Consider the following 16,957-nt stretch of genomic DNA (forward strand, 5'->3'; position numbering starts at 1 on the left):
CTATCTTTTGTTTTCATTATTTATGATATGTTCAACAGGGTGGATATTATATTTAAAGGTCCTTAGCAAAATGTTATGGATAATAATTGTCCTTTCAGGATATTTCACTGACCTCATAATATTTATGTGTGTTATTGCACCATGATTATATCAGAGTGGGTACAAACAGCTTTAGTAATAGTTTAAAACTCCCATGACCGACGGTGACGCCTATTCATTAAATGATTTAAACTCTCTCACTGGGAAGTAAGCTTAAAACAAGATTTCATTTCAGATTACGAATTCATATGCTCATAAATTTCAATGTCTGAGAAAAATTCCATCTGATTGGAGATGTATTTTTTGGTGCAAAATTTATCACTTTATTTAAGACAAAGTTTGTACCAGGATGTTGGTAGTTGAGTTCCTTTAAGTGATTTTCTCTCTGTATGCACTGTGCATGTGCTCAGCATTATTACATTAGATGACTTTGTAAAAACTTTGAAACAGTCTTTTGAACTTGAAATGGTTTGAGCATCTGCTAATAATTATCATAGCGTTATCTGTTTTTATGTAAAACTTGTAGTTCAAAGCTTTATTAAGCAATTTTAAACTCATTTTTGTCATGTTACAATGTTTTCTGTAGCTGTTTTTGCGATAATCCAGTGATTATATTCATGGTAAACTGTTTAGAATTTGAACAGTATAAACCAAGAGTTGTTTTTCTTATGAATGTATGTTAACAATGAATTGTGAAGCAGAAATTCAAGTTTCAAGTGAAATTAAATTAGGTGTTTTAAAAGCTGAATTTTAGCACAAATAAATTCTTTTAAGGTCTTTAAAGAAAATATTGCCTAATTTGTGAGGCAATTATGTAGGATATTGAATGTAGTCATAAAAAAAACTTTCAGTTAATAAAACATCAGTTTTTGTATTAAATTAACAATTTTACAAACAACTATTGTACTAAATTAAAGATTTACCACCAGTTTTGTTGAATTGCACATTTTACCATCATTTTTTGTATCAAATTAACAATTTTACAAACAATATTGTACTAAATAATACATTTTACCATCAGTTTTGAATTGCACATTTTAACATCAGTTTTTGCATCATTAAATTGTAACATCAGTTTGCGTATCATTATATTTTATCATCTGTTTGTAAACGTATCTATATTCATGGTGGGAATATAAGTCATTAGAGCATTATTTGTACCTATAATAATGATAAAAAGAAAGGTGTGACCTGTAGTTGACAGGTGTTTATTGAAGGTAGATATAAGGAGGAGGGGGGAGGGGTGATGTACCTTTTGTACCTTGTCCTATATTTACCCGATCTCTGGTAGCCGCTGAACATCTTACAGCTGTCACATGACCTTAACACCCACATACCACAAATATCTGTCTGTAGAAGTTCAACCATTAGTCTCTATTGTGTCTTGATATTAGACTTTATTTCTATCTTTAAACATGATGATACCGTTAAATATAGAATTCTATGTGAAGGACATTGGTCCACATTGAGTGTACCCTCAGTTCTGTCTTTAAGCATGACAGCTGCTGATATGTCTGGGCTCAAATTGAAATGACTGTATAAATATCATTAAGGAAAAAGATTGAACTTTGACTGGAGTTGATAGGAGATTTTTGTCTTTGGTTACTTTTAAGGCTTTTAGAGTCCATTTGGTAAAAAGTGACAAACTGAAATTGTTATCAATGATTACCTCCAAATCTCAGACTTTAGATTTGTATCTTTCATTCTGATCTGTTATTAGTATCTGTGATTTGTCTTTATACGCCCACATTGAAATATGTTTCTGTCGCCCTTGTTCGTCTGGTGGGATGAAAACCACTATTGAATCTGTTAATAACTTTCAGAGTTATTACCTTTGATCACTTTGTAGAATTTCAACGATTTTTCTAAATTCTACAGTTATATGACCCTTGTTTATTTTTTATATTTTTTAAAGTGCTCTATCACCTTATCTACTTGAAATTTGTAGATCAGTGAAACAAAAAATCCTATTGAATTCTTGATTATCTTATAGAATTAGAATCTTGTTAATATGCAATTGATATTATACCATGGACCTTAGGTCCATGATTAATTTTGCTAATTATCAAAATTTTCACTTCACCACAACTTTTGTGGAAAACTTATCTGCTGTGAAAGTATGCTTTGTTATCGGGAAACCTATGTTTATTTATAATGTAGAGTTTATCTCCAGTGATCACACTTGGTAACTTTACATTATGAAATATCTCTATTTAATATAATGGTATGTTTGATGGAAAATGTTAACAAAATGTCATCGTAATAACAGACAATTGAAAGGTCAATATTTAGTTAAAGGTTAAATGCAAATAAATTATTATAAAATGAAGGAATAATTGAATATATTTGTCCCACCCTTGTGTTTCACAGTGGGTGATATATTACGATTCAATTTCACCACTTGTATAAAAAAAAAATTAAAAAATAACTTCAGTTGATGCAAACTTCCCATAATTATAATGATATTTATTTGAGTATATGATGTTATAGGAGTGTCAAAGGTGATATAAAAGTTTAACATTATTTATACACATAGGCAAAAAATATATTAAGAAAATAATAGAGATCTAAAAGGTACGAGACTGCATTTAAGAATAATTTGCTTGGGCTGACGAGATAAGTATGGATATTATTTTGATAGGATGGTAAAATATCTCCTGGTAGTTGCAATTTCGGATGAAGAGTATGCTAGTTGGTAAAGAAGCTGTCCAGGCATTATTTCCCTAGCATTGCACACATAACAATAAAAATAAATTTACCAGATGTCTGTTTTAGAATGACTTAGTTTAATACATTGAAAAGACATTAAACCCAATTCCAATTAGTATATCAAGCCCTATACTAAAATTCTATTTGATTCCGCCTAATCATTTACATAAAAACATCAAGACCAGTACTGGTTTTTGATGTTGAGTTGAATATATTTTTAATAATCGATACAATGCCTTCAATACTACACACTTGATTTGCAACCAGTCGAAATATTGATTTTTAATATGAGAATGCAATTGCTTGAAAAAGAAAGTATCTGCTGCACTGAACACACGAATAAGAAATAAATTATAAATTAATCCTCACAAACAATATCTTGGTATAAAGTCAAATAAGGTTATTAGTTGAGAAAAAGGTGAATAATTTATTTTTTTGCGATTTGTATCAGGAAGACAAAATGTGGTAAACCTGCCTTTCACTTTCGTTTATAATTGACCTTTTTCTTAATGAGGGCAAGTCGCCCTAGAAAACAGACAGTGAATTATATATGAAGAAGTATAAAGATTTGTGTGTTGATGGTAAAAGATGTTTTCTTCATTAAGGTGTAAATGAGATTAGTAAGGGGCAGATAACTATGATGATAATAGATACAGGAGTTTGAGTGATGACTGATGAGGCGTTTAACTATAAGCTTAAAGACAAGATAGATTCACAAAACAGTTTACATTTTGGTTAACCATTTTCTCTATTAGATGATACATTGAATGATTTGTTACCACATTTACAGTTACTGCTTCTTGTATATTTTTTGTTGTTAGGCTATTTAAACTTTCTCCACTTTGGCACCTTCTAGAACCCCATTACATGACTTCTACACGCAATGTTGTACTTGTGCAAATTTGAATTTACGAGAACAATCTTGAATGTATTATGGAGTCTTTACTCTTCTTGATTGCTCATTTTTTTTATAAAATAAGCTTCTAAATCGAAAAGCAACCAGTTTATGGCGTAAGCTAAATGATTAGTGGACAGAAATTGAGAAAATATAACCAACACTTGAGCAGAACAGAATAATAAATTCTTCATTGACAAAACTCTCAGCATTTTGTATCTGATAGTGAACTAGTCACCCTTGTTTTATTGGAGGCAATCCCCAGCATATGTCTTATACACAGATATGTTTATCAGTAAATTAAGTGAGGATCAATATGCCTGTGGCAAGTTAAATATGTAGATGATGATAAGGATTAAATTACCTGTCTGTCCACTAGAAAAATATCCTGTATCCAATATATGATACCTTGAACAGGTCAAACTTATAGATCTGTATAAACAGCTTAGATATAACCATTTCAAAAATATAGGCTACATATGGTCTTCATTCAAAGTGGAATATCAATTGGAATCTAAGATATGAGACTTGTTGGGTGTTTTTTTTATATAAGGAAAACAAAGGAATCTCAACTTTTTTTTCTTTTTTTTTTCTTTCTTTTTTTTTGACAAAATCCAATTTTCAAGGTTCATGGTATACTAGACCAAACAAGTACTGTGGTGATTGAAAGAAATGTAAGAGAAATCGAAACAGAATTAAAATCGATTATTGTTAATATATATTAATCTATATTTGTGTTTCTAGACGGTGTCTGGGTAAAGGACAAAAGTTGAGTCTATGTTTGAGCAGACGTGAAAGTATAATAGAGTTACATTAGTACAAATACTAAGTTGTATTGTTACAGTATCAAGAAATATTTACCATGTAAACCTTAACCGCATCCAGTCATTGATAATTACAGATGGCTTGTGTTTTTTTCCATAATTTTATTGAATTGTATGCTTATATGTAATACCAGACCACTTGCGTTTAATGAAATAATCAGTAGGTTTCAACTAATTTCCAATGGTTTGGCATCGTGTCAACACCTAGCAGCAATAGTTCATATTTTGTTTCATTGATTAAGCTCTTGATTTACAGACGATGAAAAAACTTCTTTTGTATTGATTGTTTTTTGTGTTTGTCTGGCAAAATAAGCACTTATGCGAATGATCGGATGTATAGACTGTTCAATGAGATGAGAGTAATCTTTAATTATAAACGTGACTATTCTTCACACAAGCATTATTGAATTTGAAGTAATAATAAAAAGAAGGGTGGTAACTGCTGGAAGAGAGGGCTCAATATTGGATTAATATGGTGGTTATGGGAGGTGTTAGTCTTCTTGAACTCACATAATAATTATATTCATGTAGATAACAGCAATTTGAATTTTGTTAGGGTGACATCTGATGGGATCACATACCCAGGTGCTGGGTACAAATTAGTAATATATTTAAAAGATCCCTTGACAGATGGAATTCCAAGACTGCTGTTGAAATCAATTTTTCTCCTCATATTGCACATGTAACCATAGAAATAAATGTACTTATCTGGAATTGAAGTGTTGATATCACACTCAATTCCTTTCTGTCTCCTCATGGGTTTTCTCCAGGTCCTTCCTATGCCTGAAATAAAATAAAAGGAATGGAATGGTATTTAACATCTTGTCAGCATATTTCCAGAAATTCATATCACTGTCTTCATTCATTGACTTTCATTATGATTTTGAACCTAATGTAACAATGGATGTTATCAAATGTTTTTGGGGTTACTTATAATAAATATAATTGGCTTGATAAAGACTCGAGAACCCTAGATGAAATGTGACTTAGTAATCAACAGTAATTGTATTCCATAGAATTGTGTCCTGTTAATTTAATAAATCAACATTATAACAGCTGTTACTCTGAAACATTTGGATATTTAAAAAAGTCAAGATTTATTTAACAGGAGAGGACACCTTTCCTGGAATGAAGATATACTCAATGAACTTATTAATTTTTGGTTTATCACATTCAGATTCCGGTTTTTTAATCATTATTTCTATTCATATTGTCATTGATAACAATGACTTAACAATATGATTGACACATTCCCTGATGTATTTATTAAATCTTTTGTAGTATGAATTATGTAAGAATCATACAGGGTCATAAAATCGTGATTTATCACTAATTTTCTAAATAACAAATCACCACTTTCTTTTTTTTTTTTACAAAGAACGTGATCATGAGTCAATATTCCTGTTTCAACTCAACATCATTCAAACTTTATTAATTTAGGAATGAGATTAGGTCTGACACGGGTCTTTATTAAATCAGTGAATGAATAGAGCTGTTTTATTCACTTCAATACAGGCTAGTCATAATAATGTATTCCATCACTGGCTATCCTTTCTTATATAAGACAACAGACAAGGTTGGCGTATATATTAATGCTAAGACTCGCCATTCCAAGAAATCATATTGATTTTGATAGCAATGCGGTGAACTACAAAAAGAATATGAGAAAATCTGGCGCAGTTATGTCATTTCCTCTTTGTATAATTGTTAGGGAAATAACTGTTTGTCTACCAGATTAACATCTTCAATAAATTGTCTCTTTACGTCAAATTTTATCCTGGATCATACTATGTAGCGGCTTTATTTATTAATGTGTAAATAATGTAAATAAAAAGAATTAAATTATCTTATCAGATATTGTCATCAAATAGAAATATGGAATAAAATGCAGCAGAATTCTCTTTTTCATATTCCGCATGGGAAGGTGTCCTACACAGGAAATTTAACCCTCTTATACATTATTTTGGATATATAATTTTGCTTGAGGACTTCAGAGATGAGAGCAAGAGGAACTTCAAGATTACTTTATAATGAATGAGCTTTAGTTGTTCTACAATACAATCTCTATATCTGTGTTGAAATTCATTATTATAGTTCTATTAGTAACAACAATCCCAGTATCTGGTAAAAGTCATTATAGATAACCTGACCAACTGTTCACAGATCTCATTTAGATTAATTACATATAGCACCTATATTCATTACTGTTGACCATTAAGACCCCAACCTCTGTAATTGACTCATTAATCTCTTCTTGTTGCATTTACTGTTCATCTACACCTTCAATATGACAACAACGGTATCTTATTGAATGATGGTCATTGATGTCATGATTGGTCATTAATTAAAAAACATGGAAAATTGACTTGGAATAAAAGGGTGGATAAAATGGTGCTTGCTTGTAAATTTTTTATTTGAATAATGAATTCACTCACATGTTTGTAGCACTTAATTAGTATGGTGTACTTAAAATTTCTATCTTGAACTAAGGATGAAATATTAGTATCATAGTATTCTATGGATGAAATATTCCTTTTTAGCAATGCAACAAGCTTTTATTATCAAAATTTCTTCAGTGATTAAAGAAAAATAGAAAGCTGAAATGGACATAGAAAGGCCCTCCAAACATGTGATCTAGAAAACACACTAACCATGATAATTTTGAGTTGTATTAAAATAACTTCAAAATGGAGATCAATATAATTATCAATGACATATTATGAATATTTATTGGTTTTAAACAGTCTCTTCAAATCTTTAGGCATTACTGGAAGTTCTGTAAATGACTGTTGTCATCTAATTAGAATTTACTACCTTTGGAACACTTGTTTTTCGGAAGTAGAATTTTTTTTATCCCACTGAAATTGATTTTATCATGTGTAGTGATAAGGGAGATATATACTCAGTAGTTGAACTAATGCAGGTGAATGTTGTTGACAGGTTGTCCTGGAAATGATATCGTATTCTTTTATCCTCTCTATTTGTTCTGACATCTTCAGCAACAAAAAAACACACATATCTATCCAAAATAATTTTCTTTGGCAAAAACAATCAAGGGAATGAAGAGAATGTTCATATTTTGTGGAATTTTGTTTTGGGATCCTTGCTGAGGTGTTGGCTTAAAATGTAAAAATTAATTTAATGAAAATAGATTTCTTGTTAAAGACTCACATGCTTGAGTTGGCCGGTCATGTAGCATATATACAGAAAAGGAAAGGGCAAGCTTGATCAATAACGCTTGATTTAATAGGAACTGTTTTATTTAGATGAAAACATATGCGCTACTGGTATCTGTATAACTATGTTGTGTTTGGCACTGTAGAATTAAACACAAGACTGAGATTGGCAAACTTATATATTCTGTGTGTACAGATGGTGACTAGCCAGCCATATATTTATAATTCTCTATTTATCTTCAACAAAATATCAACTGTATCAACAAAATATGGTGGATGGACCAAATCATTTCATTCACAGAAAAAACATCATTTATTTCTTATAAAATATCTACATATATTTACATGTACTAAATCATCTGTGGCTATACATATTATCAACATCCTAACAAATCTTTCAGTTAAAGACAAAAAAAATCACCCAAATCTACATCACTGTCCTACAATATGTACTACCTATAAATAGCTAATGCAGGGAAACTGCACAACAAAACATAGAGAAACAAACAAATACAGAGCATAAAGTACAATTATCAAAGTGAATGCAAAGCTTTTAACCAAATTAACAAATAGCATTAACTTAGGCAAGTGGCAAAAAAGTGTTAGCGTAAGTAGCCTTGTGCATTATGCCCACCAATGTAAAAAATAAGCTAGAGTCTATAGGGGCACTAATGACATAATGACATTTATATGGATAGTAGAGTGTAAAAAATGTAGAAAACCATTAGTTGTCTATATGGTACAAATCCTGCACATAAGTACTCCATATAAGAATATCTTGTCTGTATTTAATCTTTCTCACTTTGTCATTAACTATAATTGCGAGACATGAACTAAGAGAAAAACAGTCTTGAAATGAATGGCCACTGTCTACAATCTGTGTTGAGAAAAAAATCAATAGGCCAATGGATGTATTATATTAAAAATAAACCGTTCTTTTGTACAGAAATGTAGAATCTTTAGGAAACTGTTGTATGCATATTGATTCAAAACTTGATGTCAAATTAAACAGAGTTCAATTTTGATCTATTTCAGATATATAACAGAAGTACCAGAAGCTAATTTTATCAGTCAAGCCAAGTCGAATCGAGAAGTTAAAGTAGCTGTTAATACACTACCTAGTTTACTTGCATTGAAAGATAAACTTACACAACTACGAGTTGTAAGTATTAATTATTCAAGAGAATCATTGTAGAAACATAGCTCTGATTAAAATTCAGTACCTATTTTCCAAAGAACTTTGTCATTGATTTCTAGTAATAGTATATTATTTAAAAAAAATCCCCAGTATGAAGTTACAACATTCAGTTAGTTAGTTTATATTATATTTTTTAAAAGATCCCCTGTACATGGTTACAACACCCTGTTGGTTTATATTTTCAAAAAATTCCCTGAAAAAAATCCCCTGTAAGAGGTTACAACACACTGTTAATTTATAAATATAAAAAGACTTGAAGAAGTGTGCTGTAGCTCCTCTGGTGTTTGAAAATTAGTACTAAGATCGTGATATTGATATAAATCTATGCCATATTCTCAAAATTGTACATCCAGATCAGGCACTAAATGATACATTGAAATGATAAGATCTGTAGTTTGTCATTTATATTGTAATTATATTTAATTGTGGGAAATTATATCCATGTACTGCAACTACTATACTAATATAAAACAGATTTTCTTTATGGAATATTCATTAGACTTGTTCTCAATGAACTTATTTTTCCGTAGTAGCCTAATGATCATTACAACTAAGTAGGCCTACTATTGATGATGACAAAATCACAGTTTTATTAATTAATCAATTTGTATACAATAGTTGGTTCAAGCTGATATAGGATTCATAACTTAAATCCCTTGACACTCATCGAAATATGTGCGTAAGTTACAGTTGGATAATTTTGAACAAAACTTCCAGTTTTCCATTACATGAGTATTATTAGTACAGGTAATTTAGTAAGGGTAACTGTTACTAAGGATACGTTTATATATAAAGACTGTAGAGAGATAAGAAAGAGATTACTATTAATGTGATATTGATTCTTCATGTTTTCTTTCCTTTTAAGTTATGAGTTAAACCTGTTATTACTAGACTCGATCAATCTGTTCCATCCCTGAATGGGTTACAAAAAGGGAGGGGGATGTCCTTTGGCCAAGGCTGCGAGAAATTGTTTGTAAACTGACTGTAAATGGTGCTTTGTACTGTATATCTTGAGTAACAAACCTTCAGAGGCTGCTTTGCTTACCAATTTATTAAAAATGTCATAAATCCAAGACAGAAAAGGTCTCCCAAACTATGCGAGAACATTAATTTCTTTGAGGGCCTCCGAGTCTACCATACTTTTCAGGCGCCTTTGAGACATCATTATGTAATACTGAATGATATTTTATTTTTCAGAATATAAGCAGTATGTTAAGTCGTGATATAATGCTTGGTGATGATCCTATAGATTATAAAGATATGACATATAATAGTGGAGATCATCAGACTATATTTATAACTGATGATGAAGATTTATATGGATCATCTGGCAGTGGTAGTGGTTATTCTGTTCCATCTACAGGTATACTACTTTCACTTATTATTCAGTGTTTATTTTATATAATTAAATCCTCAGGAAGATACCTTATTCAATAATATACTGAAGACCAATTGCACTAAGAGGGATGTGGTCTTGTGCTTGGTTCATGTGGATAACTGCTAAATCATTTTGGATTGTCCATATTGTATTCATTAGCCGTTTTTCCTAAGTTGATTAGTGAATGACATTGTCTGAATATTCAAAATGTAACATTAAACCCATTTACATTGGGTCCCAATAAATCCACCATACCTTGTCTGGGTCTGGCTCCGATAAAATTGAACCCCATATTATATAGTCTTGCATATTATCTGTATGTTACATCATATGACTTATTATTATTATACCATTATTGATGATCAGACAAGGGAAAGATATTGTTTATCTAGGTTCTTATCAATAATACTATTTCCTTGTGAAAGGCTGTCATAATCTAAATATTGTGTGTATATGTTCGAAAAGATCCTGATCGATGTTTTCAGAACACATAGCATGAAATCTTTAAATCTCATTAATGAATTTTTATAGAAAACATCCAATTTGATGGAAATTCTATTTATCTGAGAAATGAAAAATAATATTCTCAGTACATATAAAGCTTATTGTCCAGGAATAAGTTTACTGAAATTAAAGTTGTTAAAAGAAAAAAAAAATGATAACTATCATAATGTGACTTATCACGTTTATCCAGCCATTTAATTTGTCTAATTATCCTATTCCACTGGGTTATTATTATTAATGGTAGCCAGTGTAAACTGTCTGGTTTCTTTATTAAAGATACCCTAACAATCTATCGCAGGAAAATTAAAAATTGTTCTTGCAAACTACCTTTGTTTAATATGTAATTTTTTGAATTTGGAGTTCAAATTATATTGAATTTTTATTGGATTTTACAATCAGTTGTAGTTTTTTTTTTTTTTACTCATTCTACAAGTCATTTTGTCTTTATTTAACAGATATAGATTTGGGCTTTGATGTCATCAGGGTGACTGTCAATCACTGTTTATAAATAAGACCATGCTATAGTAGCTATTCTGTGAATATACCGAGAAAGACTATTATGACATGTGTGCTTCTTAGTTTGTTTAAAGTAGATGACAGTTACCCTCATAACAATAGTAGTCAGAACAACTGTTCTGTACTTATGTTGAGCATACTTGAAATTATATATAAATACGGTATACACACTAGACAATTAATAGAATATAATCTCTGCACCAGATCTCCTTTAAAACAGAGCACCTCTCCTTTATATGTGTTACTGTTATGATATAAACTTTTTAGGTTGGTTATATAATTCATAAACATGTTCTGTGTACCATAGAAGTTAATAATCCTCTTATCTTACATGTCTATGAATATTATTCTACTCTTCTCTATTGGCTCTCATTTGATTTGGGGGAGAAAAACTCATATTGGCTAATAATGAATTCCTGATTGAAAGACTATGTTGCAATTAGGGTGACTGAGTTCCAAGAGAAAAGATAAAATGAGGTGGTTATATGTCAAAATGTCATTACAATAGGGTATAATTTTTGTTTTGTTAACAAAAAACAGTACTTTGTAGGGTTTTTTTTCCATGCCTTATAAAACATGCATTAGTCTGTCACTTTACTAAGAAGAGAAGCAAGTTCTCATTTTAAAAGGATGCCAGTTGGACAAATTTATTTGAAGACATCAATAAAATTATCTTTCTTTGTTTTTCAGAATCGCCACCTACACCAACAATCTACAAGGATAAAGATTCGACAAAAAACAAACCAAAAAGTTCAGCTACCATTTTCTCCCCATCCCTCCTTTTACTTACAATATTGTTGTTTTTCAGCCTACATTAATAGTGATGTCGTATAGTATAAATTAAAAACTGTCCAACCTGCCTCATACCTTTATTTCATCGAATGTCTGCTGATCTTTACTACACCTTATTACAACAGCAATCCAAAAAGTTATTTTTGTCCTTTGACCATGTCACTTTAAATTGAGCTAGATGGTATGAAATGTCTGCGAAAAGTTTTACATGTGATGTTGGAAAGAAATTGAAAGTGATGTGTTTATTAGACAAAATGCCTTTAAATTGTTTTTAAGTTATTGAAAGTGCTAATTTGATGTAGTTGAAAGGTGTAGAGTTAAGCAGTCTTAGTATTTATTTTATATGAAAAAAATTAAGAATGGGGTGGCACAAATTGAAGTTCAAGGTATAGGGCTATGAAGAAAGGGTAAATATTTGTTAATAGATTGCTGGTTTTTAAAATTGTCTGGACAATATAATTAATGTACATTATCCAGTCCCTCAAGTGATGTCGCCACACTCAAAGCAGCACCTAAGTACCAGTATATTATACTCTGATCTTGATTTTAAAATGATAAAAAAATGGCTTCATGCCGAATGTCCTAGAAAGAAAAAAGTCATACCTGAATCATCTAATTGAATATTTTAAACGTATATTGTATATCTTTTTTCAAGGTGGTTTGTGTTACACAAAGCACAATATCTTAATAAGTTTTAAAGATTTAAGGTTGTATAGAATCTTCATTGTATTTTTTATAACAAGGCTACATTTTTAAATCTATCTCTTTTCGTTTTTTTGGCATCGGGGAGTTAGTTTGTGTATTTAAACTGGTATGTTTTTATTTAGTAGGGAATTCATCTATCCAAATATCTTTTAAAATCCATACATTTAGTCTTATCATTTTAGTCTTATTTTTGTTGTTTTATAACTTGATATACCTCACAGATTACAAGACGTAGAAGTAGTAAACATAGTCATTTTACCGTGCAACAATTCATCTCAGACTTTAATATTTCAACCAATACTTACATTATAATTAGCTTTCATTTGTTCAATTGATGTTTTAATTTGATTATTGCTGTAGTGTTTGATTTTTTTGACAAATCATTGCTGATTTGGTTTTTCCTTTCCTTTTTTTTTTTTTAGTTTTACTCCAACTTTGTAAACATTTTGATGAAAACAGTTCATTAATTTTTGAAGCTTTATTGTAATGATTTTCTTTTTAAAAAAAACCCAAACAAGCCAAGGTATTGATGGTGCATAGAACTTAAGATATTTTGATTTCTTCACAAAAAAAAAAAAAAAAAAAAATTCAATTTTTATGAACGAAGCCCCATGTATTGAGATATGTAGACCTATTTTTGTGAACAAAATCGTATTGAATTGATTACTTAGTGAGTTATTTGAATACTTGCAATCTTGGTGTGTTCTTAAAATCAATTCAAATGCAAGTTTACATTAAATAGGGCCACAGCATTAATAATTTCCCATTTAAAAAGATTCAAAGAAATACTATTAATGATCCATTGTGGTTTTTGTGTAGAAATCAAAGTTTTGAAGTTGTGATATAAAATATAAATAATCATTTGTAAATAGTTTTTCATTTTAAAAATGTGATCATTTTGCTTATCGACTCATTTTAGCTAGTATGTGTAAGAGCAATAGATAGCTGTTATTATTCGTAGGCTCTTTATCATCGATAATTGTAATTTTCAATCATCAATTTATTCGGGCCAAACCTAGGATAGGAAAAAATAATAAAAACTATGGAATATTTGGAAACTGTGAAGATATTTTTTTTGAACATTAAATTTTAGAAACAATTCGTATTGTATGTAAATAATTTTAAAAGTTTTTGATACTAAAGGAATTTCCTATCCCAGATTTGTCAAATTTAATAAATCAAAACAACAGAATCCTACCAGTGAACAAATTAATGGTTCAAGTTGTATTTAAGTGATGATGATGTTTTATATGTACATTATATCTAATTAATTAATTATATTGTTTTATGTTTTGAATGGGGCTTTGAGTTAACTACATTGAGCTCCATGTTATTGAATAAGGGGAGGTAACTCCAAAAGTCTTAAATTGACCTGAACTTTTATAGGGCGGTATTATTTATTGGAGCTAATTAGTGTTTATATGTTCTTTAATCCCCCAGAGTTAATTTAGTTTTAGCCTTAATACGTGTGCAGAAATAGGGCGTTCATGTCTACGAAATTGTCGTTTTTTTCAGCCCTCATTATTGTTCGGGAATAGGTTAACGCTTTCAGCAATGTCATTGTTAGTTAGCCCATATTGAAACTATGATACACTGCAAGAGTAAAATTGTACAGATTTTTGAGCTACAATTATATAATTTTGTAGATAAAGTTTTTGTACATGACTATGATTAAGACAGAATAGATTGCTTAAGATTTATCTACATTTATGAGTAATTTTATGAGTAATGGTCATGTAGATAAATGTTGCATTGTCTATTACCTTTGAAATTGAGAGCAGGATTTGATGTGATTGTGGTGCTGAAGAATTATGAGAAAAACAAGCTTTTAAAGCTTGTGTAAAAGAATTCTTAGGTACATATAGATTTTATTATTATTATTATTATTATTATATATATATATATATTTGTATAAAATGTATGGAGTCATCTTGTATAAATTAAATTGTGTGTTTACTGTGCCAAGTACTTCGACATCAAAAAAGTTAATTTGAATTCCGTAGTGTATGGCATCCTCACTTCCAAAACAGATGACAGTATTTGACATTTAATATTTGTAATTAATTGTTAAAATTAGTTTTAACTTCATGAGAATAAGATTGAAGGTGAAAGAATTATGTGAGTATTTTATCATACAGACATCAGAAAAAGAAAATTAAATATACATGTATAATTATAATAAATACAAATTGACGAGATGTTTGTGTAATAAAAACAAAACTCAGAAGAACTGCATTCTACTATTAAACCAGTTGTCTTGTTAACTTTGACCTAGGCTGGATCAGTTTTATCAAACTTTTAAATTATTCACAATATCCTGATTGAGTGAAAAGCATCTGGGTTAGTCAGAGTGTTAAAACTTTTGGTGAGGATGTTAGTGTTGTAATGGGAGGGTTGTCTTTAGAATTTAAGAAAGAGATCATTTTATACAAAGATATGACACTCTAAGACATCCTCTACTGTTCTGAGAATTTCTTTCAACAGAAATCAAACTGACTTTTTTTCTCTGTGTGTGTTTCATGTTTATATTTTGTAACTCAAAGTTATGTTTTTAATGCTGTACATTTTAAAGCCTATTGTGAATAGATTTAATAATAGTTAGACTCCCTTTAACTTGTATATGATTTTTTTTTTTCTCCAATGCATATAATTGTTCATGTATTAAATATCATTCACTGTGTAAACTATGTATAAATTGGCTTTAATTAGCGATAATAATGTCCCTATAATACTTATTAAATATAGTAATGATTACAACATTTATTACACCCAAACGATAATTTCTTACTATTAATGTCTTTATTCATAACATCATATATATATGGAAATATATAGGTTTTTAAAATTTTCTGGCAAATTAAATCCCTGGTTTTTGAAAGTTTTAGGTTTTTAATAATGATTTCCAATTGAAAAAAATAAAATGCTTATTTAAATAGCAGATTTTAATTTTTAGAGGATTATAAAAAAAAGATGACATATTTCTTTTATCCTTATTTCCATTATTAATATGTCTTTCATATGGAAATCTAAAAGATCATTTTTATTTGTTTATCTTTTTGTATAATGTATCTTAAATGATATTAAAATATTTCATTATACAAATAAATTTCCTGTTGTTTTTGTCCCCCGTTTTTCAAAGAACTTTTAGTAGATCTATGATGGAATGGTATTTTACACCCATATGTTGCTATAAGTAGTTATTTTCATGAAATACGGCTTGGTAATTTTGACAAATTTCAACTGTTACTTGCATTGGACTATTAGGACCATTTTTGGAACATTAACTGTGCCCCAAGCATTTCGTTATTCTTCTTAGGGATGACACTCTTTGAAAAATCCTATTTCTGTGACAAAAGTAGAGACTGCTTATGCATTGATTGACAGATTCCAAGATGGTGATGATGTCATGTTCAGTTCATGGTCCATATAGTACTATCATAATTGTTTTCACTAGACTTGTAACCAACATCATGCCAAAAATGCATTAGCTGACAGTTTTTTTGACTGCTTAGCCATCTTATGTCACAAGGAAAATATTGATGCAATTCTAAACTGTATATTTTACTTTGAAAACAAACATTTGAATTTTGACTCAATTAAAGTGTTGACAAAACAAAAATGTATGCATAACAATAGGCATGTTGTACACAAAAATTTGCTACAGATTAACCCTGTTTTCTGAAGCAAAATTTGCCATTAATGACATAGGTCTGGGGAATGGAAGTAACCATAACTTAAAAAAACCAGCGACTGCCAGGCAGGATACACCCACATTTTGCAAGAGATGGATAGAGAACAAGCTAACCAAAAAGCAATTTTTCGTACAACCAAGGGCCATAATTTAGGAAGTTACAATCCAATATATGCATGACAGGGGGGTCACAGTGGCTAAGTGGGTAAGACGCTGGCTCGCTAGCCTGGAGGTTGGGTGTTCGTTCCCTGCATTGGCTGAGAAAGTTAATCCAGATTTTCCGGTGTGGTTCCCCCTTGTCAGTGATGCAAAACGGAATGCCTGACAAGGACAGCTGTCTAGTCATTCGGATGATACAAAAAACAGAGGTCCCATGTACATATTGGCGTGCACATAAAAGATCCCTTGACAGTTGGAATTCGATATGGCGTATGCCCGTCTATTAGCCCAGTTCGGAGCAAAACAGGAGGACGTTAAACCCCATTTCATTTCATTTATCTGGACAGGAACCAAGATCTTTGGGTTGTAAG

At 30.3% G+C, this 16,957-nt stretch overlaps 1 protein-coding gene across 1 annotated transcript in view; it reads left to right on the top strand.

The window, feature by feature from the left end:
- Positions 1-15,728, top strand: part of LOC126819317 (glypican-5) — a 76,354-nt gene extending 60,626 nt beyond the window's left edge. The window contains exons 5-7 of the mRNA XM_050547307.2: positions 8,679-8,805; positions 10,039-10,204; positions 11,930-15,728. Of these exons, the coding sequence (XP_050403264.1) occupies positions 8,679-8,805; positions 10,039-10,204; positions 11,930-12,057 (421 nt within the window). The 3' untranslated portion in view covers positions 12,058-15,728. The remainder of the gene's footprint in view (positions 1-8,678; positions 8,806-10,038; positions 10,205-11,929) is intronic.
- The last annotated feature ends 1,229 nt before the right edge of the window (positions 15,729-16,957 follow it).

This window comes from Patella vulgata, chromosome 1, assembly GCF_932274485.2.
Source record: "Patella vulgata chromosome 1, xgPatVulg1.2, whole genome shotgun sequence".
NCBI classification, from domain to species: domain Eukaryota; kingdom Metazoa; phylum Mollusca; class Gastropoda; family Patellidae; genus Patella; species Patella vulgata.